Source organism: Mobula birostris, chromosome 12, assembly GCF_030028105.1.
Source record: "Mobula birostris isolate sMobBir1 chromosome 12, sMobBir1.hap1, whole genome shotgun sequence".
In the NCBI taxonomy this organism is placed as follows: domain Eukaryota; kingdom Metazoa; phylum Chordata; class Chondrichthyes; order Myliobatiformes; family Myliobatidae; genus Mobula; species Mobula birostris.
The window spans coordinates 8,054,277-8,079,202 of NC_092381.1; the positions used below are offsets into that span (position 1 = coordinate 8,054,277).

A 24,926-nucleotide genomic window follows, 5' to 3' on the forward strand; every position below is an offset into this window, starting at 1 on the left:
TGGAAATGTACATAATTCACATCCACTGACATTGAATTGGGATTCACTTTAAGAGGGTGGTCTGACGTGATGACGTATTACGTGAAGTTCCATTAGCGTGCTTTTTGTTGTTCAGTGTTTGGTGTGCAATAAATGAGTTGTTACGGATTTTCTTAAACATAAAATGCCTCACATCATTTATTTGCAAAAACCAACAATGCTAACCCAATGTTCTAGGATAATTCCAAAGTTATCAAACATGCCGGCCAATGTAGTCGCTTTGAAACTACTGGAGATTTGGGAGCAAAATGCCAATGCTTGGTTCATACAGTCTAAGGACCAATTTGTGCTTCGAGAAATCACCACTGACAACATAAAATATTTCTATGTGGTGGCATCGCTCAGCAACTCCATGGCTGTGAGAGCGGTGAGTTTACTAGAACAGCCACATGAACACGATAAATATCGATTGCTAAAACTCAACTTTTACAGAGGCTTGGATTATCAGACTGTGAGCATGCCAAACTGTTGGTCTGCTTGCCCAGACTCGGTGACGCTATGCTGTCAGAGCTAATGGACCACATGCTGTCTCTCTTGGGCACCATCCTTGTTTTATTTTTAAAGAAGTCCTCATGCAGCAAATGCTTGATCAAGTGCACATAGCCCTTGCTAATGCACCCGTGAGGATTACAGGGAGCTTGCTAAAGTGGCTGATAATCTACATTCAGCTAGGCAGTGATGCATCATTCCTCCTCCTTTCTTTACCTTAGCAAGACCCCCAACGTAAGGATGCCCACAGCTATGAAACAGCCTGTGCTTTTACCATGTTCGCTTTGGTACGGACACGAGGAAGTGCCGACCGCCTTGCAGCTTTGACAGTGCCATTGTATCAGGACATCAGAGGTCTGTGAACACCATGGGTCCCAGCTGAAAGGATCATCTACTATTCATTACGGCTACCCTTTCAGGGCGATGTTTCCTGTGTGAGATGGGTGCTCAAGTGAGTGTGCTGCCAGCGTTGCCTATCGATAAGAATGCAAAGAGCTTTGAATCCTCACTGGCAGCAAGGTCCAGACTTACGGCCCATGATGGGTGACACTCTGCTTCAGTGGCAAACTTCGTCCTGGCTAAGTGGCTAGACCTCTGCTTGGTGCAGATTTCCTGTGTGCCCATGGATTATTAGTCAGTCTTAAGAAATGCTGGCTTGTGAACGTCAACAACAGGAATTCTGCAGATGCTAGGAATCCAAGCAACACACATCAAAGTTGCTGGTGAACGCAGCAGGCCAGGCAGCATCTCTAGGAAGAGGTGCAGTCGATGTTTCAGGCCGAGACCCTTCGTCAGGACTAACTCACGTTTCAGGCCAAGACCCTTCGTCAGGACTACTCACTCTTCCTTCAGTTAGTCCTGACGAAGGGTCTCGGCCTGAAACGTCGACTGCACCTCTTCCTAGAGATGCTGCCTGGCCTGCTGCGTTCACCAGCAACTTTTATGTGTGTGGCTTGTGAATGTCAGTGCCTTTGCATCGTTACCCTGCTTCCCAAGTAGGTTCCCCAAAACAAGTCTGTGAATTGCATGCAGCATGACATGTGAGTTTACCCGACTGCTGGGAGAATTCCCAAACTTCACTGAGCCCATATTCTCCACTACATTCACAAACGTGGGGCCATGCACGCATTTCCACAACTGGCCCGTGTGTATAGACTGGGCCCAGGAAAGCTGACAACCGTGAAGGCTGAGTTTGCCAACGTGGAAAGACTCGCATTGTATACCAGTAGAATAACCACCCGACTTCACCCCACCCCCTCCTTCTTATTCTGGCTTTTGCTCCCTTCCTTTCCAGTCCTGATGAAGGGTCTCAGCCCGAAATGTCAACTGTTTATTAATTTCCCTAGATGCTGCCTGATCTGCTAAGTTCCTCCAGCACTTTGTGTGTGTATTGTCTCTAGGAAGAGGTACAGTTGACGTTTCGGGCCGAGACCCTTCGTCAGGACTAACGGAAGGAAGAGTGAGTAAGGGATTTGAAAGCGGGAGGGGGAGGGGGAGATCCAAAATGATAGGAGAAGACAGGAGGGGGAGGGATGGAGCTAAGAGCTGGACAGGTGATTGGCAAAAGGGATATGAGAAGATCATGGGACAGGAGGCCCAGGGAGGAGGAAAAGGGGGAGGGGGGTATAGTCAGAGGGACAGAGGGAGAAAAAGGAGAGTGAGAGAAAGAATGTGTGTCTATAAATAAATAATGGATGGGGTACGAGGGGGAGGTGGGGTATTAGTGGAAATTTATAGTCAGAGGGACAGAGGGAGAAAAAGGAGATAGAGAGAATGAATGTGTGTCTCGGCCCGAAGCGTCGACTGCACCTCTTCCTAGAGACGCTGCCCCTTCTCCATCCTCTGGGTTACCCTCCCCACTTTTCCTTCTCCCTGGGCCTCCTGTCCCATGATCCTCTCATATCCCTTTTGCCAATCAACCGTCCAGCTCTTGGCTCCATCCCTCCCCCTCCTGTCTTCTTCTATCATTTTGGATCTCCCCCTCCCCCTCCCCCTCTCCCTCCCCCTCTCCCTCCCCCTCTCAAATCTCTTACTAGGTCTTCTTTCAGTCAGTCCTGACGAAGGGTCTCGGCCCAAAACGTCAACTGTACCTCTTCCTAGAGATGCTGCCTGGCCTGCTGCGTTCACCAGCAACTTTGTTGTTTGAATTTCCAGCATCTGCAGAATTCCCCGTGTTTGTGTGTGTATTGTTCTGGATTTCCAGCATCTGCAGAATCTCTTGTGTTTGTATTTGTACTGAGTGGTTGAGCTGGCATGAAGCTTACCCATTTCTAGATCTGATGAATCAGGTGTGGCATGAGAAGCAGCTCCCCTTTCCCTTGGGCCTCCACCCGAGAAGCCTGAGATGAAGTTAGTGGTGAGGGGAGTAGAGGAGGAAGCTGGGGATTCATAGAGTTATACAGTATGAAGACAGGCCATTCGGCCCAGCTGGACCATGCCAACCAAGACGTCCCGTCCAAGATATACTTAATTTGACCACAATCTTCTAAACTATCCAGCTGTTGTTATTATCCCTGTTTTGACCACTTCTCTGGTAGCTCATTCCACATACCCACCACCCTTTGTGTAAGCCAACTATTCCTCAAGTTCAGTCAGATCATAATGAACTTGAAATTGAAATTTAAATCAGTGAGGATCTGCTGCAGGCAAATTTCCAGTGCCAATGTTGCATGCCCACAATTCATTAGATCTAACCCTAACTATACGTCTTTAAAGTGCAGGAGGAAACATAAGCACCCGGGGATGGGCGCGGTGGGTGATCCCACATGGACTTGGGGAGAGCGTACAAACTTCATACTGACTGCGGTGGGAATCAAACCCCATTTGGTGATCACTAGCGTTGTAAACTGTTGCGCTAACCACTATGCTACTGTGCTGCACACCACACCCGCCTCCTGATGTTCTTCATTTTTTGATTCCACAAGCACGTTTTAAATATTGTTAGTGTACCTGCTATAAATACTTCCTCTGGCAGCTCATTCCAAATATAGTACGTATCACTCTCAGAGTGAAAAAAAAATAGTTGCGCGCAAATTCCTATTAAATATTACCCCCCCCCCGCTTAAAACTGTGCCCTCTAGTTCTTGATTGCCCAACCATTGGAAAAAAAACTGTTCATTCACCCTTTCTATTCCCCTCATGATTTTATACTCCTCAATAAGATCATCTCACAGCTTCCTACGCTCCAAGGAATAAAGTTGTAGTGTATCCCCATAACTCAGACTCATTAGGCTGAATAGCCTATACTGTACTTGCTCTTACGTCTTATGGTCTTATGGTCTTCAAAAGCCATGGACAACCTTCTAAATCTTTTCTGCACTCTTTCCAGCTTATTAGCACCTTCCCTGTAACAGGCTGGTCAAAACTGAACACCGTCCTGCAAGTGAGGCCTCACCAGTACCCTGATCAACTCCTGTCCCATTACCCTGATCAGCTCCAATCCCATTACCCTGATCAGCTCTAATCCCATTACCCTGATCAGCTCCTGTCCCAGTACCCTGATCAGCTCCTGTCCCATTACCCTGATCAGCTCATATCCCAGTACCCTGATCAGCTCCTATCCCAGTACCCTGATCAGCTCCAATCCCAGTTCCCTGAACAGCTCCAATCACATTACCCTGATCAGCTCCTATCCCAGTACTCTGATCAGCTCCAATCCCATTACCCCGATCAGCTCCTATCCCATTACCCCGATCAGCTCCTATCCCATTACCCCGATCAGCTCCTATCCCAGTACCCCGATCAGCTCCTGTCCCATTACCCTGATCAGCTCCTGTCCCATTACCCTGATCAGCTCCTGTCCCATTACCCTGATCAGCTCCTGTCCCATTACCCTGATCAGCTCCAATCCCAGTACCCTGATCAGCTCCAATCCCACTACCCTGATCAGCTCCAATCCCACTACCCTGATCAGCTCCTATCCCATTACCCTGATCAGCTCTAATCCCATTACCCTGATCAGCTCCAATCCCATTACCCAGATCAGCTCCTATCCCAGTTCCCTGATCAGCTCTAATCCCATTACCCTGATCGGCTCCTATCCCAGTACCCTGATCGGCTCCTATCCCAGTACCCTGATCGGCTCCAATCCCAGTACCCTGATCGGCTCCAATCCCATTACCCTGATCGGCTCCTATCCCATTACCCTGATCGGCTCCTATCCCAGTAACCTGATCGGCTCCAATCCCATTACCCTGATCAGCTCCTGTCCCACTACCCTGATCAGCTCCAATCCCATTACCCTGGTCAGCTCCAATTCCATTACCCTGATCAGCTCCAATCTCATTACCCTGATCAGCTCCTATCCCAGTTCCCTGATCAGCTCCTATCCCAGTTCCCTGATCAGCTCTAATCCCATTACCCTGATCAGCTCCTATCCCAGTACCCTGAACAGCTCCTATCCCAGTACCCTGATCAGCTCCAATCCCAGTACCCTGATCAGCTCCAATCCCAGTACCCTGATCAGCTCCTATCGCAGTTCCCTGATCAGCTCCTATCCCATTACCCTGATCAGCTCTAATCCCAGTACCCCGATCAGCTCCAATCCCAGTACCCCGATCAGCTCCTGTCCCATTACCCTGATCAGCTCCAATCCCAGTACCCTGATCAGCTCCAATCCCACTACCCTGAGCAGCTCCTGTCCCATTACACTGATCAGCTCCAATCCCATTACCCTGATCAGCTCCTATCCCAGTTCCCTGATCAGCTCCTATCCCAGTTCCCTGATCAGCTCCAATCCCATTACCCTGATCAGCTCCTATCCCAGTACCCTGATCAGCTCCTATCCCAGTTCCCTGATCAGCTCCAATCCCATTACCCTGATCAGCTCCTATCCCATTACCCTGATCAGCTCCAATCCCAGTACCCTGATCTGCTCCAATCCCAGTACCCTGATCAGCTCCAATCACATTACGCTGATCAGCTCCTATCCCATTACCCTGATCAGCTCCTATCCCAGTACCCCGATCAGCTCCAATCCCACTACCCTGATCAGCTCCTGTCCCATTACCCTGATCGGCTCCTGTCCCAGTAACCTGATCAGCTCCAATCCCACTACCCTGATCAGCTCCTATCCCAGTTCCCTGATCAGCTCCTATCCCAGTTCCCTGATCAGCTCTAATCCCATTACCCTGATCAGCTCCTATCCCAGTACCCTGATCAGCTCCTATCCCAGTACCCTGATCAGCTCCAATCCCAGTACCCTGATCAGCTCCTATCCCAGTTCCCTGATCAGCTCCAATCCCATTACCCTGATCAGCTCCTATCCCATTTCCCTGATCAGTTCCTATCCCAGTACACTGATCAGCTCCTATCCCAGTACCCTGATCAGCTCCAATCCCATTTCCCTGATCAGCTCCTATCCCATTACCCTGATCAGCTTAAATCCCATTACCCTGATTAGCTCCTATCCCAGTACCCTGATCAGCTCCATTTCCATTTCCCTGATCAACTCCTATTCCAGTACCCTGATCAGCTCCTATCCCATTACCCTGATCAGCTCCTATCCCAGTAATCTGATCAGCTCCTATCCCATTTCCCTGATCAGTTCCTATCCCAGTACACTGATCAGCTCCAATCCCATTACCCTGATCAGCTCCTATCCCACTACCCTGATCAGCTCCTATCCCAGTACACTGATCAGCTCCAATCCCATTACCCTGATCAGCTCCTATCCCATTACCCTGATCAGCTCCAATTCCATTACCCTGATCAGCTCCAATCCCACTACCCTGATCAGCTCCTATCCCAGTACCCTGATCAGCTCCTGTCCCACTACCCTGATCAGCTCCTGTCCCACTACCCTGATCAGCTCCAATCCCATTACCCTGATCAGCTCCTATCCCATTACCCTGATCAGTGTGCCAATAGCGTTAGAGCCATAGAGTGCTACTGCACAGAAACAGGCCTTTTAAAGCATCTAGTCCTTGCTAAACTATTAATCTGCCTAGTCCTATTGAGCTACACCTGGACCATAACCCACCATAACACTCCATTCGATGTACCTTCCCAAATTTCTTTGTAAATGTTGTAATTGAGCACGCATGCACTGCTTGTGGCTGGTGGCATTTTCCATGTTTTTGCCACCCTCTGAGTGGAGAGGTTTCCCCTCATGTTCCCGTTAATCATTTCTCGTTTACTCTTAACCCATGACTTCTAGTTCTCGTCTCACCTAGCCTCAGTGGCAAAAGCCTGCTTGTGCTGATTTGAATTTACAGTGTGGAACGGGCTGTCCCGGCCCAACGAGCCGTGCTGATCAGCAACACACTTATTTAACATTAGTCTAACCACAGGACCATTTTCAATGAGCAGTTAACCTACTAATCGTACGCCTTTGAAAGGTGTGAGGAAACCGGAGCACTCGGAGGAAACCCATGGGGTCACGGGGAGAATGTACAAACTCCTTGCAGATGGCACTGGCATTGAACTCCAAATTCCAGAAGGCACCGAGCTGGGATAACATCACGCTAACTGGTCCGCTACCATGACGTCCTGTCTATTGTTGTTGTCCATCGTGTCTGTCGATGACAGGAGACCTGTGCAGGAGAGTTTTTAAAGTGGAAAAGCGTTGCACTGGGGCGGTTCCACTCTCTTGTCCTTGGAAGTCCTGGTCCAGTGGTACGAACAAGCATCACAAACCGGGGTCTTCCTTGTTCACAGTGGATGACCATGACATCGTCTGTGGCTTATCATTGCCCTTTGCTCTCCACGGAGCTTTGCAGTGCCACCTTCCTGGCTGTTGGACCTCACCATTGCTTTCCTCTGCCCTGTCCACCAGAGCTGACCTCACGTGCTGGCACAGGCATGTCCCTATCTCGCTGGAGGTCCGACGGCCGATGGCCTACCCTCACCTGGTTAAACCGGCCTGTCGAAGTGGTGTGCTGGAGTGTGGCTGCTAGTTGGAGCCGCAGGAGAGAGATGAGTGTCTGGCGGGGAGATGCCCCAGAATGGACACGACAAGCCCTTTCAGCAGAGGTACTACCCTTCCCTGGATCATCCTACCTATACCACTCAACTTGTGTATCTCATTCAAATCATTCCTTCTTCACCAGAGAATATTTATTTATTGGCATACAGTGTGGAGTAGGCCCTTCCGGCCCTGGAAAATCTGCTGCCCAGCAATCCCCAAATTTAATCATGAGACAATTTACAATGACCAACCAAACTACCTTTGGAATGTGGGAGGAAACTGGAGCACCCAGAGGAAACCCACGCAGTCATGGGGTGAACGTACAAGGCAATACACACAAGATTCTGGAGCAACTCAGCAGCCCAGGCGGCATCTATGGAAAAGAGTGAACAGTCGACATTTCAGGCCGAGACCCTTCAGGACGATGTCCTTACAGGCAGTGGCGGGAATTGAACCCTGGCCACTAGCACTGTCATGCATTGTGCTAACCGCCATGCTGTAAACACAAAATAATCTGCAGGTGCTGGGATCAAAGCAACACTCACAGCACGCTGGAGGAACTCAGCAGGTTGGGCAGCATCAATGGAAACGATGAGTCGACGTTTTGGGCCGGGACCCTTCGTCAGGACTGAACAAAGAAGGAGGGGGAGGGATTTGAAGAATGCTTGTAGGTTCAGTTGAAAGACCAGTAATTTGAAAGACAAAGGGGTGGGGGAGGGAAAGCAGGGTCGTCATAGGCAGGAAAACAATGGGTAGTAGAAGAAGGAGGCAGCTGGGGGAGGGGGCAGAGTCAAATAGGGATAGTCATTTGATTCCAAGTGACTGTTTCACTGGACTTGTTCAAAGTAAACTTATTATCGAAGTATGTATGTTACTGTGCACCTCATGAGAGAGGTGATAGGCAGCTGGGGGAGGGGGCAGAGTCAAATAGGGATAGAGGAAGGGAGGGGGAGGGAATTACCGGAAGTTGGAGAATTCTATGTTCATACCAAGGGGCTGGAGACTACCTAGACGGTATATGAGGTGTTGCTGCTCCATGAACCACCATGCTACCGTGCTGTCTGCACTGTGTGACCCTGCCGCCCGTGCAGTCATCACTATCATGGTCCTGAGAACTGTGGCAATTGGAAACGCTACAACGATTACACAATAGTTACTCCCTTGTGGTGTGTCCACCGCACTTCCCTTTGCTGATTTTGATGATTGTAATCACAATGCAGTTATTTTATCGATGGGACTGCTCGCTTGAAGCACAGTAAAGAAAATGTTATAAATATGGAATTTCATTAATCCTCTTCCCGTGGGAACACGGCTGGGAGCGCTGAAATGGAGCAAGTTGGTCTGCTTTTGAAATGCATGCTTTTAATTGGTTTGGGAGCAGTGTTGAGATATATCACCATGCATATTTTAATAAAAACAAGGAGCTTAGTGGGGTAAGGAGATACTAAGGATAAGGAAATCGGATGAAGTTCATTTCAATATCTTGGCCCCTGCACATTTGTGAGTTGCACTGTGAATTGCCAGATTGACTATTTGCCTTCCAGGTGGTTAGAAGTTGAGAGTTATTTCACATTGCTGTCACTTGTTGTAGTCCTATTGTTATACAATCTCTGCTAATGCAAGGGTTATCTGCAAAGTGACTGTTTCACTGGACTTGTTCAAAGTAAACTTATTATCGAAGTATGTATGTTACTGTGCAAGTGTTTTGCACACACCTGTATGGCCAGGGTGCCTAAGACTTTTGCACAGTAGTGTAATTTTATGTATTGCACTGTACTGCTGCCATGAAGAAAACCTAATTTCATGACATATATGTGTGATGATAAAACTGATTCCAATATGGGTCTCTATTGTGGACTGAGGGTGGGCAGGAAGAGGGGAAGTCATGGTTGGGAGAAGGGGAAGGGAGCGGGAAGCACCAGAGAGACATTCTCTAATGATCAACAAACCAATTGTTTGGAATCAAATGACTCCTTCTCTGCCACCTGTCCCACACCCCTCCCATGGCACTTCACCCTCACCATTCCCAACATCCCATACTCCAACCAGAATTACAAACTCACTCTCCACTCCATGTTGACAAATACCGAACGATGCAAAAGTCTTAGGAACAATAGCTCTACATATCAGCCTAAGACTTTTGTGCAGTACTGTATACTGAGTGGCCACTAAATTATGGACCTCTTGTACCTAATAAAGTGGGCACTGAGTGTATGTTTGTGCCCTTCTGCTGCTGTAGCCCATTCACGTCAATGTTTGACACGCTGTGCATTCAGAGATGTTGTTCTGCACACCACTGTTGTAACAAGGTTATTTGAGTTATTGGCTTGAACCAAGTTCTCTATTCTCCTTTCACCTCTCTCATCAGCAAGGTGTTTTTGCCCATAGAACTGCCGCTCACTGGATGATTTCTTTTGTTTTTTTTTGTACCATTCTCTGTAAACTCTAGAGATGTTATGCATGAAAATCCCAGGAGATCAGCAGTTTCGGAGTAACTCAAACCACCCCGTCTGGCACCAACAACCATTCCACAGTCAAAGTCATTTAGATCAAGTTTCTTCCCCATCCTGATGTTTGGTCTGAATGCAAACTGAATCTCTTGACCATGTCTACATGCTTTTATGCATTGAATTGCTGCCACATGACTAGCTGGTTAGATTAACAAGCAGATGTACAAGTGTACCTAATTAAGTGGCCTCTGAGTGTATGTCATCATAAACTACCGTGAAATTCATTTTCTTGTAGGCATTCAGAGTACAATAAAGAAATACAATGGAATCAATGAAAAATTATAAAGACTGCTAAATAAACAGTGTGCAAAACAAGACAAACTGTGTAAATACAAAATGTTAACTAAATATGTAAATCAATACTGGGAACATGAGATGCAGAGTCCTTGAAAGTGAGTCCATAATTTGTGGAATCAGTTCATTGTTGAGGTGAGTGAAGTTATCCATGTCGGTTCAGGAGCTTGAGGGTTGTAGGGTAATAACTGTTCCTGAACCCGGTGGTGTGGGCTCTTGTACCTCCTTCCCAATGGCAGCAGTAAGAAGAGATGGTGAGAAGCCTGGATGGTGGGTCCTTGATGACGATTGCTGCTTTCCAGTGGCAGTGTTCTTCATTAATGTGCTCAATGGTGGACAGGGCTGTATCCGCCACTTTCTTTAGACTTATCCACTATAGTTTGTAGGCATTTCCGTTCTTGGGCATTAATGTTTCCACACCAGGCCGTGATGCAACCAGTCAGGATACTCTCCACTGCGCAACGATAGAAGTTTGCCGAAGATTTAGATGACAAACCAAGTTTGTGCAAACTTCTCAGTAATCCTCAGGCATGAGTTCAAGTCTTGCCAGACCAGCCAGTGAACTTCACCTCAGTTTATTGAATGCATTTGGAAAAGAAAGACACAGATAACCACAGCTTTCTTCAGCTCCTAATTCCTGTACACCAAGCCACTAGGCAGCTCTGTCTCTTAGCATCAGTGAGCTGGGTTCAATCCTGAATTCGGCTTCTGTCTGTATGGAGTGAATTAGGCTATTTGGCCAATTGAGTCTGCTCCGCCATTCAATCATGGCGGATCCTATTTTCCCCACCTCAGCACCACTCCCTGGCCTTCTTCCCTTGACCTTTGATGCCTTGGCCAATCAAGAACCTGTCAATCTCCGCCTTAAATACACCCAACAGCCTAGACTCAAGAACCTATCAATCTCCGCATTAAATATACTCAACAATCTGGCCTCCACAGCTGCCTGTGATAACAAATTTTACAAATTCACCACCCTCTGGCTAAAGAAATTTCTCCACATCTCTGTTTGAAATGAACACTCCTCTATCCTGAAGCTGTTTCTTCTTGACCTAGACTCTCCCTCCATGGGAAACATCCTTTCCATTTCTATTCTGTCTAGGTCTTTAAACATTCAAAAGGCTTCAAAGAGAACCCCCCCCCCCGCCCCCTCGCCCCCCCCATCCTTCTAAATTCCAGTGAGTACAGGCCCAGAGCCATCAAACGATCCTCATATGATAACCGTTTTATTGAAGGAATCATCCTTCTGCACCTCCTCTGAACCCTTTCTATTGCTGACACATCTTTTCTTAAATAAAAAGTCCAAAACTGTTCACAATACTCAAGGTGAGGCCTCACCACTGCCTTATAAAGCCTCAGCATCACATCCCTGCTCTTATATTCTAGATCTCTTGAAATGAATGCTAACATTGCATTTGCCTTCCTCACCACCAAGTATACCTGCAAGTTAACCTTTAGGGTGTTCTGCACAAGGGCTCCCAAGGCCCTTTGAATCTCAGATTTTTGGATTTTCTCCCCGTTTAGAAAATAGTCTGCACATTTATTTCTACTACCAGAGTACGTGACCATGCGTTTTTCAACATTGTATTTCATTTGCCACTTTCTTGCCCATTCTCCTGTTAAATCTGTTTAAGTCCTTCTGCAACCTACCTGTTTTCTCAGCAGTATCTGCCCTTCCACCAATCTTCGTATCATCTGCAAACTTGGCAACAAAGCCATCTATTCCATCATTTAAATCATTGATATACAGCATAAAAACAAATGGCCACAACACTGACCCCTGTGGAACACCACGAGTCACTGGCAGCCAACCAGAAAAGGATCCTTTTATTCCCACTCGCTGTCTCTTACCAATCAGCAAATGCTCTAACCATGCCAATAACTTTCCTGTAATACCGTGGGCTCTTAGCTTGATAAGCAGCCTCATGTGTGGCACCTTGTCAAAGGCCTTCTGAAAGTCCAAATATACAACATCCACTGCATCCCCTTTATCTATCCTACTTGTCATCTCCTCAAAGAATTCCAACAGGTTCGTTAGGCGAAGTCTTTCCTTAAGGAAACCATGCCAATTATGTCCTTTCTTGTCCTTTGTTGCCTAGTACTCCATAACCTCATCCTTAACAATTAACTCCAACATTTTCCCAACCCCTGAGGTCAGGATAACTGGTCCATCATTTCCTTTCTGCTTCCTCCCTCCTTTCTTAAAGAGTGGGGTGACATTTGCAATTTTCCAGTCCTCTGGAACCATGCCAGAGTCCAATGAATTTTGAAAGATCAATACTAATGCTGCCACAATCTCTAACATTACCTCTTTCAGAACCCTGCGGCGCAGTTCTTCTGGTTTGGGTGACTTGTGCAGCTTTCAGCTTTTTGAGCACCTTCTCCCTTGTAATAGCAACTGCACTCATACTCATTTCTCTTCCCTCACACCCTTCAACATCTGGCGCACTGCTAGTGTCTTCCACAGTGAAGACTGATGCAAAATACTCATTTAGTTCATTTGCCATCTCCTTGGCCCCCGTTATTATTTCTCCTGTTTCATTTTCTAGTGGTCCTAATCCACACTCATTTTTTTTTATTTTTTATATTTGAAAAAGCTTTCACTATCCATTTTGATATAGTTTGCTAGCTTGCTTTCCTACTTCATCTTTTCCCTCCTAATGATTCTTTTAGCTGTTTTCTGTAGGTTTTTATTTCTAATCCTCTGAGCATTGAGATATAATACTTTGAGTACTATATTTGCTATCCTTTTTGATTTTGCATCCCTAATGTACTGATACTCACTCTGCTGGCTGTAATTTTATCCTATCATCTACCTGCCCTTCCTGACAGTCTGACTCTATGCTGTCTTTGCTTTTTTACCAGCTGTCCTATCCTGAATCCCTTCACTCTGGCTCCCATCTCCCTAGAAAATTAGTTTAAACCTTCCTCAATAGCTCTATCAAACCTGCCCACAAGAATATTGGTCCCCCTCAGGTTCGGGTGCAACCCATCACTTTTGTACAGATCTTACCTCACCCAGGAGAGATCCCAATGATCCAAAAACCCGAAGCCCTGCCCCCCTGCACCTGCTTCTCGGCGACACATTTATCTGCCAAATCATCCTGTTTCCAGGTAGCAATCCAGAAATTACTACCCTGGAGGTTCTGCTTCTCAGCTTTCTACCTAGCTCACTGAATTCTATCTTCAGGTCCTTCTCATGTCATTGGTACCAATGTGTACTGTCACGATTTCGTAACGTACCTGCAGCAAGAGATGACAAATTGAGTCAGGTTTTAATATTAAAACCACTGTATTTATTTACATCTACTCAAAAATATCGAAAATTAAATAAACTACTTTCTTAAACAGAAGTTAACAGCGTTAAGCGTCTGTAGCTCCCAAACAGTCAAACTTAGAACCCGTTCTTAACAAATCTTACTCACGCACAGTCTTAAAGTGGCAGTTCAGAGAGTCCCAGTAATTCACGAAATAGGTGAGAGGAGAGACTTGTGGATTCTCAAGGCAGCGACGAGGTGATCACGACGAATTCCAAAGATTCCACAGCTAGCGAACGAAGAAACAGTTACCGAAGATTCCAGCAGAGGAATACTGTTCCGAAGTTCACGAAGAGCGAGTTCACAAAGTGATTGTCACGAAATCCACACCCATGGATCATACGAAGGACAGACACGTCTTCACAATGCACAGTGTGCCGCTGATTAACCCAATCCTTTGGGTTTGGGTAAGCATTAGACTTTAACCTTCTCGATCGCGAGCTGTTCCTGGATAGCTCAAAGCTTGCGATCTTCACTCTCTCTCTCTCTTTCCTTTGATTCCCTTCTCAGCACTATGCCCACATTTCTTTTATACCATCAGCATACGTCATAAGGTAACGCTTACAGAAACGGAACTGTGGACTTAAAGTAAAACAAAACTGGGGACACATGACACCCACAGTAAACGAAACTACGGACTCCCAGGAAAACGAAACCGTGGACACGTAACGGTACCAAGACATCTGGCTGCTCCCCCTCCCCCTCCAAAATGTAGCCTGTCCTGGAGCTGGAGTCCTTTCTGTGTGTGTAGGTGGGAGAAGGATTGCTTTGCTGTTGTAGGCTTGTTTTGCTGTCATTGTTGTTGCTTGTGTAGTTCTGCTGAACATGGGAGGGGGGGCATGCTATGTTAGTGTCAGAATGTTTTTTTTATTTATTCATTTATGGGATGTGGACATTGCCAGCTAAGCCAGCATTTATTGCCCATCCCTGATTGCCCTTGAGAAGGTGGTGATGAGCTGTTTTCTTGAACCGCTGCAGTCCCTGAGGTGTAGGTTCACCCACAGTGACGTTAGGAAGGGAATTCTATGATTTTGACCCTGAGTACTGCGACACTTGCTGGCTGTCCCCAGCATATCTTTAAGTGTGTTGGCTGTTATCACAAAAAAACTTTCACTGCATGTTTTGATGTACATGCGACAAATAAATGAATCTGAATCTGGGGGAGTTGATAGGGGGAATAAAATGTATTTGTGTCAGATTGGTGTCAATAGTGTACATGGCATGAAGGTTGGTGTTGGTGTGGATAGTGTAGAAGGTTATCTTTGGTTATAATGGGATATTCATAGGATACAAAGTTGAGCTGAGATGTGGCAGAGTCCAGACCCTCTGGAAGGCCGAACTTGAAGATAGAGTGTAGGGTCAATGAGGGATTATTACCGTGTGGAGGAACTGAGGGCTCTAGGGATCCACAAGCTGATAGGGTGATTAAGAAGGCGTATGGTGTGTTGAACTTCATTTGTCAGAGGATTGAGTTCAAGAGCCGTGAGGTAATGTTTCATCTCTGTAAAACCCTGGCTGGACCACATTTGGAGTATTGTGTCCAATTCTGGTCATCTCATTATAGGAGGGATGTGGAAGCTTTAACAAGGGTGCAGAGGAGATTGACCAGGATGCTGTTTGGATTGGAGAGCATGTCTTATGAGGATAGGTTGAGTGAGCTCAGGCTTTTTTCTTTGGAGTGAAGGAGAATGAGAGGTGACTTGATTGAAGTGTACAAGATTATAAAAGGCACAGCCAGAGACTTTCTCCCAGGGAGCAAATGCCTAATATGAGGGGACATAATTTTAAGGTGATTGGTGGGAAGAACAGTGGGATGTCAGGGATAGGGAGAGGCAGATTTATTAGGGGAATTTAAGAAACTCTTTGATAGGAACATGGATGATAGAAAAATAAAAAATAGAAAAGGCTATGTAAGAGGGAAGGTTAGATTGATTTTAGGATAGGTTAAAAGAGCTGCACAATACCATGGGCTTAAGGCCCTGTACTGCGCTGTACTGTTCTATCTTCAAAGTTAAACATAAATTAACCAGTTTTTTACAAGAAAGAACATAATTAAACAAAAATACATAAATTTTAGTGCAAAGTGGTTGAAGTGGCCATGATGTTGCCGTAGTGAGGTAGTGATAGGGTTGTGCTGGTTGGTTGAAGGGAAGTAGCTGTTCTCGAATCTGGTGGTGTGGAACTTCAGGCTTCTCTACCGCCCGCCTGATAGTAGCTGTGAGAAGATGACATAGCCTGGATGCTGGGGGTTTCGATGATGTGTGTTACTTTTCTGAGGCAGTGCCTCCTTAGGGATGCGCTCCTGATGTATTGGGAAGAGTTCACCACTCTCTATAGCCGCTTAGGATCCTGTACATTCGAATTGCCATAGCAGACCATGATGCAAACAGTCAGGATACCTGAGGCCAGGATCTACAATGGTTACTAGACATTCACAATCATGCCACTCTGCTGCCCCAAGTATTGGGCCTTGCTTGGAATGGGAAAAGATAATTAATACTGAGGCAGTGTTTCTTTTCTCCACTGTAGACGGAGTTCTTGGGAAACGATGTTCAACAGGAATGTGGAAGGCATCACGCCCCAGGAGCTGCAATGCTGCCAGCGCTTGGTGCACCTCTGCAAGGGCTGCCTGATCCTGGTTTACCGATATGCCACCGACTTCAAGGGCTCCCTGCCGGGATTCGTGCATGAATGGGAAGAGCACAGGTGCGAGGCCCCTCTCTCTCTGTAAATGTCTCCGTCTCCATCTCCTCCGTGTCCTCCCTCTCCGCCTCCTCTATTTCCTCCCTCTCTCTCTCTTCCCTCTCTCTGTCTCCTCCCTCTCTGTCTTCACCTCTATCACTCTCTGACTTCCTTCTCTCTGTCTTCCTATCTGTCTCCAATCTTCTCTTCCTCTATTTCACTCCCACTCTGTCTCCCCCTCTCTTTGTCTACCCCCTTTCTCTCCGTCTGTATGTCTCTTCGTCTTTCTCCTCTTTTTCTTCCCTCTCTCTCTCTCTCCCCCTATGCCTCTCTATGAACATTGAAGTGCCCTGAGCAGTTTTGTGCACCTTATCTTAGAAAGGATATGTTGAAACTGGAGAGTGGTTAAAGGAGGTTCACACAAATGAGTCTAGGTTTGAACGGTTTATCATATGAGGAGTGTTTGATGGCTCTGGGCCTGTATTCACTGGAATTCAGAAGAATGAGGGGTGACCTCATTGAAACCTATTGAATGGTGAAAGGCCTTCTTATACTGGATGTGGAGAGGATGTTTCCTGTGGTGGGAGACACAGACTCAGAATTGAGGAATGTCCTTTTAGAACGGAGATGAGGAGGAATTCTTTAGCCAGAGAGTGGTGAATTTATGGAATTCATTGCCACAGGCAGCTGTGGAGAGCAAGTATTTATAGATATTTAAGGCAGAGGCTGATAGGTTCTTTATTGGTCAGGGCATGATGAGATACGGAGAGAAGGCAGGAGCTTGGGACTGAGAGGAAAAATGGATAAGCCATGATGAAATGGTGGACCAAACTCGATGGGCCAAATGGCCTAGTTCTGCTCGTATGTCTGATGGTTTTATGATTTTGATTGACGTTTCCAGAACAATTTTGTTTGACCAGTCAGGGTTGTTAGGTCTAAGCAAACCTGGATGACTGGTGGTCTACTCTTAGTCTGGCCTCTACCCTTTGACCTGTTTGGCATGAGTGACCCTACCAAGAGCCAAAGTACAAATCCCTGACTCCAGCCCGCATAGCTCTCAGGGTCACTGAGACACACAAGCCTCTAAACCACGACAAGGTTGAGGTCCTGTTAGAGGAATCTCATTCTGAAAAGGTTACATAGAAACATAGAAAACCTACAGCACAATACAGGCTCTTTGGCCCACAAAGCTGTGCCGAAAATGTCCTTACCTTAGAAATTACCTCAGGTTACCCATAGCCCTCTATGTTTCTGAACTCCATGTACCTACCTGTCCAGGAGTCTCTTAAAAGACCCTATTGTATCCGCCTCCACCACTGTCGCCATCAGTCCGTTCCACACACTCACCACTCTATGCGTAAAAAAACTTACCCCTGACATCTCCTCTGTACCTACTTCCAAGCACCTTAAAACTGTGCCCTCTTGTGCTAGCCATTCAGCCCTGGGAAAAAGCGTCTGACTATCCACACAATCAATGCCTCTCATCATCTTATACACCTCTATCAGGTCACCTCTCGTCCTCCGTCTCTCTAAGGAAAAAAGGCTGAGTTCACTCAACCTCTTCTCATAAGGCATGCTCCCCAATCCAGGCAACATCCTTGTAAATCTCCTCTGCACCCTTTCTATGGTTTCCACATCCTTCATATAATGAGGCAACCAGAACTGAGCACGTACTCCAAGTGGGATCTGACCAGGGTCCTATATAGCTGCAACATTACTTCTCAGCTCCTAAACTCAATTCCATGATTGGCCAATGCACCGTGTGTTTTCTTAACCACAGAGTCAACCTGCGTAGCAGCTTTGAGTGTCCTATGGACTCGGACCCCAATCCCTCTGGTCCCCCACACTGACAAGAGTCTTACCATTAATACTGTATTTTGCCATCATACTTGACCTACCAAATGAACCACCTCGCACTTATCCGGGTAGAACTCCATCTGCCACTTCTTAGCCCAGTTTTGCATTCTGTCAATGTCCCGCTATAACCTCTGACAGCCCTCCACACTATCCACAACACTCCCAATCTTTGTGTCATCAGCAAATTTACTAACCCATCCCTCCACTTCTTCATCCAGGTCATTTATAAAAATCACGAAGAGTAGGGGGTCCCAGAACAGATCCCTGAGGCACACCACTGGTCACCGACCTCCATGCAGAATATGACCACTCTTTGCCTCTGTGGGCAAGCCAGTTCTGGATCCACAAAGCAATGTCCCCTTGGATCCTTACTTTCTCAATAAGCCTTGCATGGGGTACCTCATCAAATGTCTTGCTGAAATCCACATACACTACATCTACGGCTCTACCTTCATCAGTGTGCTTAGTCACAATCCTCAGAAAATTCAATCAGGCTCATAAGGCACGACCTGCCTTTGACAAAGCCATGCTGACTGTTCGTAATCATTTTATGCCTCTCCAAATGTTCATAAATCCTACTTCTCAGGATCTTCTCCATCAACTCAGCAACCACTGAAGTAAGGTCATTAAAGTACTGATGTTAATGCCACAAACACAGGGCAGGGAAGCTTGTTGATACCTTTGAGCCATGTCATTTTTAACAAAAAGATTTTTTGTGGACTTTGTTAATTACAGAGCAAAGCATTTATTCATCTGCACTTTGTGAAACTCTCACCCCAGCTTCTGCTTTGTCCACCCCTGCTTAGAATTAAATTAGATGGTATGGAATTGTAATTGGAACTGTAAGAATGTAAGACCAGAGGGCACAGCCTCAGATTAGAGGGGCATCCTTTTAGAACAGAAGTGAAGAGGAATTTCTTTAGCCAGAGAGTGGTGAATCTATGGAATTCATTGCCACAGGTAGCTGTGGAGTCCAAGTCTTTACATATATTTAAGGCAGACGTTGATATATTCTGGATTGGTCAGGGCAATGGAGAGAGGAAAATGGATCAGCCATGATGAAATGGTGGAGCAGACTTGATGGGCCAAATGGCCTAATTCTGCTCTTATATCTTATGTTCTTATGGTGTGCAGAGTGAATGGCGGATGTGTAGAGCCAGGGATGGTGGTAGAGGCAGATACATGAGGGACATTTTAGAGACTCAGATGGGCACATGGGTAATTGAAAAGTGCAGGGTTGTTTGGGAGGAGAGGGTTAGATTGATCTTTAATGGTTAGCACATCATTGTGGACTGAATGGGCTGGGGTTCCCAACCTGGAGTTGACAGACCTCTTAGTTAGTGGTAAGGGCCCATGGTATAAAAAGGTTGGGAACCCCTGGTCTATACTGTGCTGTGCAGTACGGACCCCAGATCCCTGACTGGTTCGAGCAGTCTGCTGTGGATTGGTGACGGTACCGAGTGCACTCTTGCCGAATTGGCTGCACAGGGATGAACTCAATCATTACAGGGTCATTTCAGTCCGGCGTGAATTCCCACAATAACTGCAGGAGCCGAGGCAACATTTAAGGGGGAGTTTGATAAAAGAAAAAGAAACATGTTAAAGATGGGGAAGCCAAGATTAGAGTTAGCAAAACATTGGTGAGTGAACACTGACTCAGGCACAGTGGGCTAAATTTTCTGTGACTAACTACCCTTGACAAATATTCCCGATCATATCAGTTCGATTTCACTTGTGATCAGTACCACAGCAAATTGCTGTAAATGATGGGGAATTATGATAACAATGAAAGCATAAATTACACCAGAGATTTACACTATTTGTTAATTGATTGAACTTATAGATACCATGAGCTGTATTGTACAAGGAGCTTGCGACGTCACTGAGAATCACATGCTGGTGTGCTGTGGCTGAGAGCAGTTAACTCAATTCAGTTCAATTCAAGTTTAATTGTCATTTCAACCATACATATATACTCATGAATACAGCCAAATGAGACAGTATTACTCCAGGGTATAAGTGCAACATGTAGTATGAACAGTCACACACAGGACAAAGCACACATAAGTACAAACAGTATCACAATCACGCAATAAAAGAGTCAAATAACTTGCACCACCAATCCACAACCGACTACAATAGAGCTGGTCTCCTCCAGCCTGGACACCGTGCTCCACCGTTCACGCGGCCCTCGCAGGCCGCGGCTTGAGGCCCAGTCCGCGCACGTACAAGACTACAAGCCCATATGGACTATTACAAACGCACAAGGTACACTTGTATGTAATCAGGTCCCTTCCCCCCAGCCCATCGAAAACTTCAGTTGACCACAACACCCCTGGAGGAGCGCACCACCCCCTGGCTGTGGTTTGAGTCCCAGTCTGCACACATACAAGACTGCAGGCTCATATAGGATATCAGAAAAGCCAAAAAAAAAGGGACACATTTTATGTTGGCTGAGGATAATGGGAATTCCTTATAGCATGGTGGGCGGCACGGCAGCATAAGGCTTTTACAGTGCTGGCTGTAAGATCAGGATCTCAGTTCCTGCCTCTCTCTGTAAAAGGTGTTTCTACATTCTCTCTGTGACCATGTAGGTTTTCTCTGGGTGTTCCAGTGTCCTCCCACATCCCAAGGGTGTACAGTACATGTTAGGGTTATGGGATTGTGGGCATGCCATGTTGGTACTGTTTGCAGCACTGTAATGCATGCTGACGTGTTTTTAGTTCAGCAGATTAAGGATTAAGTGTAGGCTGGGGAATTGAAGATGAGGGAATGTGGCCACTTTGCTTCAGAGTGGTTCAGTCAAATCCTTTCCATTGGATAGAGGGAGTGATGAAACTCGGTTTGCTGTTGTATTAGTCACACGGTACCTCAGACAGTGCAAACAGGAGGAGGAGGAGGAGCAGAGAGATCTCGGGGTACATGTCCACAGATTCCTGAAAGTTTCCTCACAGGTGGATAGGGTAGTTAAGAAAGCTTATGGGGTGTTAGCTTTCATAAGTCGAGGGATAGAGTTTAAGAGTCGCGATGTAATGATGCAGCTCTATAAACTCTGGTTAGGCCACACTTGGAGTACTGTGTCCAGTTCTGGTCACCTCACTATAGGAAGGATGTGGAAGCATTGGAAAGGGTACAGAGGAGATTTACCAGGATGCTGCCTGGTTTAGAAAGTATGCATTATGATCAGAGGTTAAGGGAGCTAGGGCTTTACTCTTTGGAGAGAAGGAGGATGAGAGGAGACATGACAGAGGTGTACAAGATAATAAGAGGAATAGATAGAGTGGATAGCCAGTGCCTCTTCCCCAGGGCACCACTGCTCAATACAAGAGGACGTGGCTTTAAGGTAAGGGGTGGGAAGTTCAAGGGGGATATTAGAGGAAGGTTTTTTACTCAGAGAGTGGTCGGTGTGTGGAATGCACTGCCTGAGTCAGTAGTGGAGGCAGATGCACTAGTGAAGTTTAAGAGACTACTAGACAGGTATATGGAGGAATTTAAGGTGGGGGCTTATATGGGAGGCAGGGTTTGAGGGTCGGCACATTGTGGGCCGAAGGGCCTGTACTGCGCTGTACTATTCTATGTTCTATGTTCAAACAGGACCCCATACAGTGCAGACAGTACCTCAGAGAGTGCAGACAGGACTCCAGACAGTGCAGACAGTACCTCAGTCAGTGCAGACATATTTCAGCCCTGCAGTGGAGTGTTGTGTTTTTGTATCTTTTCCATTGGATGGAGGGAGAGATGAAATTCAGTTTGTTGTTGTATTGGTCACACGGTACCTCAGACAGTGCAGACGGTACCTCAGACAGTGCAGACGGTATCTCGGACAGTGTAGCCCTGCAGTGGAGTGTCATGTTTTTGTATCTTAATGATCCTTCTCTACAGTGCCATAGCAGACGACTAGTAGGTGGTCTTTATTGATGAGCTGAGGAATCAGACCTTACTCTGACCCAAGAATTCCGGGGCTCTCATCCCTGACTCTAACAACTGGTGTCTGGGACTTTGTGAGTGTGTGTGCTTGTCAGAACCAGAAACTGACTTATTATCTCCAACTTAGATGAAATGAAACTTGTTGTTTTACAGCAGCAGTACAGTGCAAATTATTTGTGTGTGTTTGAGTATCCACGTGTGTGTGCTTGTGTGTGCAAATGTGTACTTTTATGTGTGTGTGTGCGTGTGTTTGAGAAAGACAGGTGTAGTGCACAAGTGTTTGTGTGACTGTGAGAGCATGTGCATATTTGTGCGTGTGTGTCTGTGTGCATGTGTGTGTGTGTGTGTGTGTGTGTGTGTGTCTGTGTGTGTGTGTGTGCGTGTGTGTGTGTGTGTGTGTGTGTGTGTGTGTCTCTCTCTCTGTACATTCCCTGACCTATAAGCTGTATTTGCTGTCTCTTCTAGGTCCTTGACGTCTCAAAGACCGGGAATCCAGTTTCTGTCCTGTTGCCAGCTATGGGGCGTGGGGGTAGGGGGAAAGAGGAGCAAAGAATTCTTCATTTTGTGGGTGATGCCCCCCTCCATCAAAAACAATAAGCAGAAAGTTGTCAAAAATGGGCCAGTGACATCATGAGGGATCCCACCCACTACCCGCTCATGGACTGTTTGCCCCACTCCCATCAGGGAGAAGGTTACAGTGCATCCAGGCCAGGACCACCAGACTCAAAACCAATAACTTTCTCCAAACAGTTTTTTGCGCTGTATTGGATCTGGAGTAACAATTATTTTGTTCTCCTTTACACTTGTGTACCGGAATTGACATTAAACGATCTTGAATCTTGAATTTAATTGACAAATCCCTGTTTGCCAAGAGTCATACAACAGGAGACGAGGCCATTTGGCCCATTGATTCTGTGCTGACTATGAAGCTGCCCCTTTACACTCATCCCATCTCATTCCCTCCACATTGCCAATGACTCTTCCCAGAGTCCAACGCTCAACTACAGTGAGATTGGCTTGGTTTAATTTGGCACCATGGTCAGCACAGCTATGAAGAGCCGATGAGTTTGTTCTGTGGTGCACTGCAGTGAAGGTCTGGGGCTTGCTGACTAGTTTTCTGTCTGCTTCCAGGTCCCTGCCTCCCTCTGGAGTCCAGCTGACCATGAAGACCTTGCCGATGACCTTCAGCCGTGGATCAGCAGTCTTGCCCCGCTCCCGCAGCCTCCACACTGGAAGACTGGGCCAACATTGACCCGCCTGTAGCCAGGGTTCCTGCTTTCCTCTCACGGCAGGGAGGGGAGGTGTGTGAGGAAGCTCGGAGTTCTTGGACAAGGAACTTCCCTCAGCCCGGAGGATCCGTGGGTGGGCGAGAGGACTCCCACCACGTACAGTGAACACCTCGCACCGCCCCCCCCCAGCCTCTCACCCACCAACCATCTCAAGCAGACTCGGGTGGTGGGCGGTGGAATCACAGCTTCGCTTTCAACCTGGAGTCACCTCTGGGACTCACTCTTCCTCCCTCCACTGCTCCCCCACAACTCTGACCCTGACTGTTACAGGGCATGTGGGGGCCAGGAGCGGTGAATCATGTGTCTTAGCTTAAAAGAAAATCCATAGCAAGAAAGCAAGAGAATGTGACTTCAAAATCCGTGCTGCTAATTGTTACATTAGAGTTACGCCTGCTTCGTTGGAGCTGCACTTGGTTTACCTGCAGATGATGTTTACATTCCTGTTAACGCTGAGGCTACAGCCCTCTGCTTTCATGTCTGGATGTCATTGGCAAAGCCAGCATTTATCAGCATCCCAGCACTATGGTGGGTCCGCAGTCCCCTACAGATGGGGGTGGGGGTGGGGGTGGGGGGAAGGTGGTCCTTTCTCAACCAGAATTGGCAGTTTCTTTGCAATATCTGACTAGTTGATTTCTCCAACTTCCACTAATTTTCCTGCCTCCCTCCTTCTCTCTTTTTCCATTCCCAGCCTGGTTACCCTTTCACCTGCTCATCACCTCCCTCTGATTGCCCCTTTCTCCAATAGCCCTCTGTCCTCTCCCATTAGATTCCTTCTTCTTCAGCCCCTTGCCTTTTCCTCCTATCTCCTCCCAGCTTCGTACTTTGTCACCTTCTTCCCCTCCCCCTCCACCTTCTTATTCTGGCTTCTTCCCCCTTCCTTTTTAGTCCTGAAGAACGGCCTCAGCCTGAAATGTCGACTGTTTATTGCTGTCCATAGATGCTGCCTGACCTGCTGAGTTCCTCCAGTATTTTATGTTTAATTCCAGATTCGTTGACTGAACTTAAGTTCCATAGCGGCTGTGGTGGGATTTGAACTCACGGTGATCAAGACTTTTGGATTGCTGTTCCGGTCACTGAACATTGCGTCTCCACCCTACACACCTTGACCAGATGATCCAATTTGAAGATGCTGTTACGTAGAACAGCAGAACTGGTAGATGTGGTTTAATTTAGAATCAGGATTACTATCATTGACGTGCAGGGAAATTTGTTGTTCTGTGGCAGCAGTACAATGCAAAACATTTAAAAACTATAATAAATTACAATAAGAAATGGAAAAAAAATTAGCGCAAAAAGGGAGCATAATAGTGAGGTAGAGTTCTTGGACCAGCTGGGTGCAGGTAGGTGAGACGAGGCAGAATATCAGGTCATTATGGATTAGATGGGCTTGATGTGACAAACTTGAGAGATTCTGCATGTGGAAATTCAAAGCAACACACAGAAAATGCCGCAGGAACTCAGCAGGCAAGGCAGTATCTATGGACATGAATAAACAGTCAATGTTTCGGGCTGAGGCTGTTTATTCTTGTCCGTAGATGCTGCCTGACCTGCTGAGTTCCTCCAGTATTTTGTGTGTGTCGCTTCAGATGGACTGAAGGGCCTGTTTCTGTTCTGC

The 24,926-nt window shown here is 46.7% G+C and overlaps 1 protein-coding gene across 1 annotated transcript in view; it reads left to right on the top strand.

Annotated features, from left to right (window-relative positions):
• The window catches only part of ttll7 (tubulin tyrosine ligase-like family, member 7), a 214,661-nt gene extending 190,819 nt beyond the window's left edge, over window positions 1–23,842 (top strand). The window contains exons 21-22 of the mRNA XM_072274584.1: window positions 16,086–16,262; window positions 23,154–23,842. Coding sequence (XP_072130685.1) covers window positions 16,086–16,262; window positions 23,154–23,274 — 298 coding nt within the window. The 3' untranslated portion in view covers window positions 23,275–23,842. The remainder of the gene's footprint in view (window positions 1–16,085; window positions 16,263–23,153) is intronic.
• The last annotated feature ends 1,084 nt before the right edge of the window (window positions 23,843–24,926 follow it).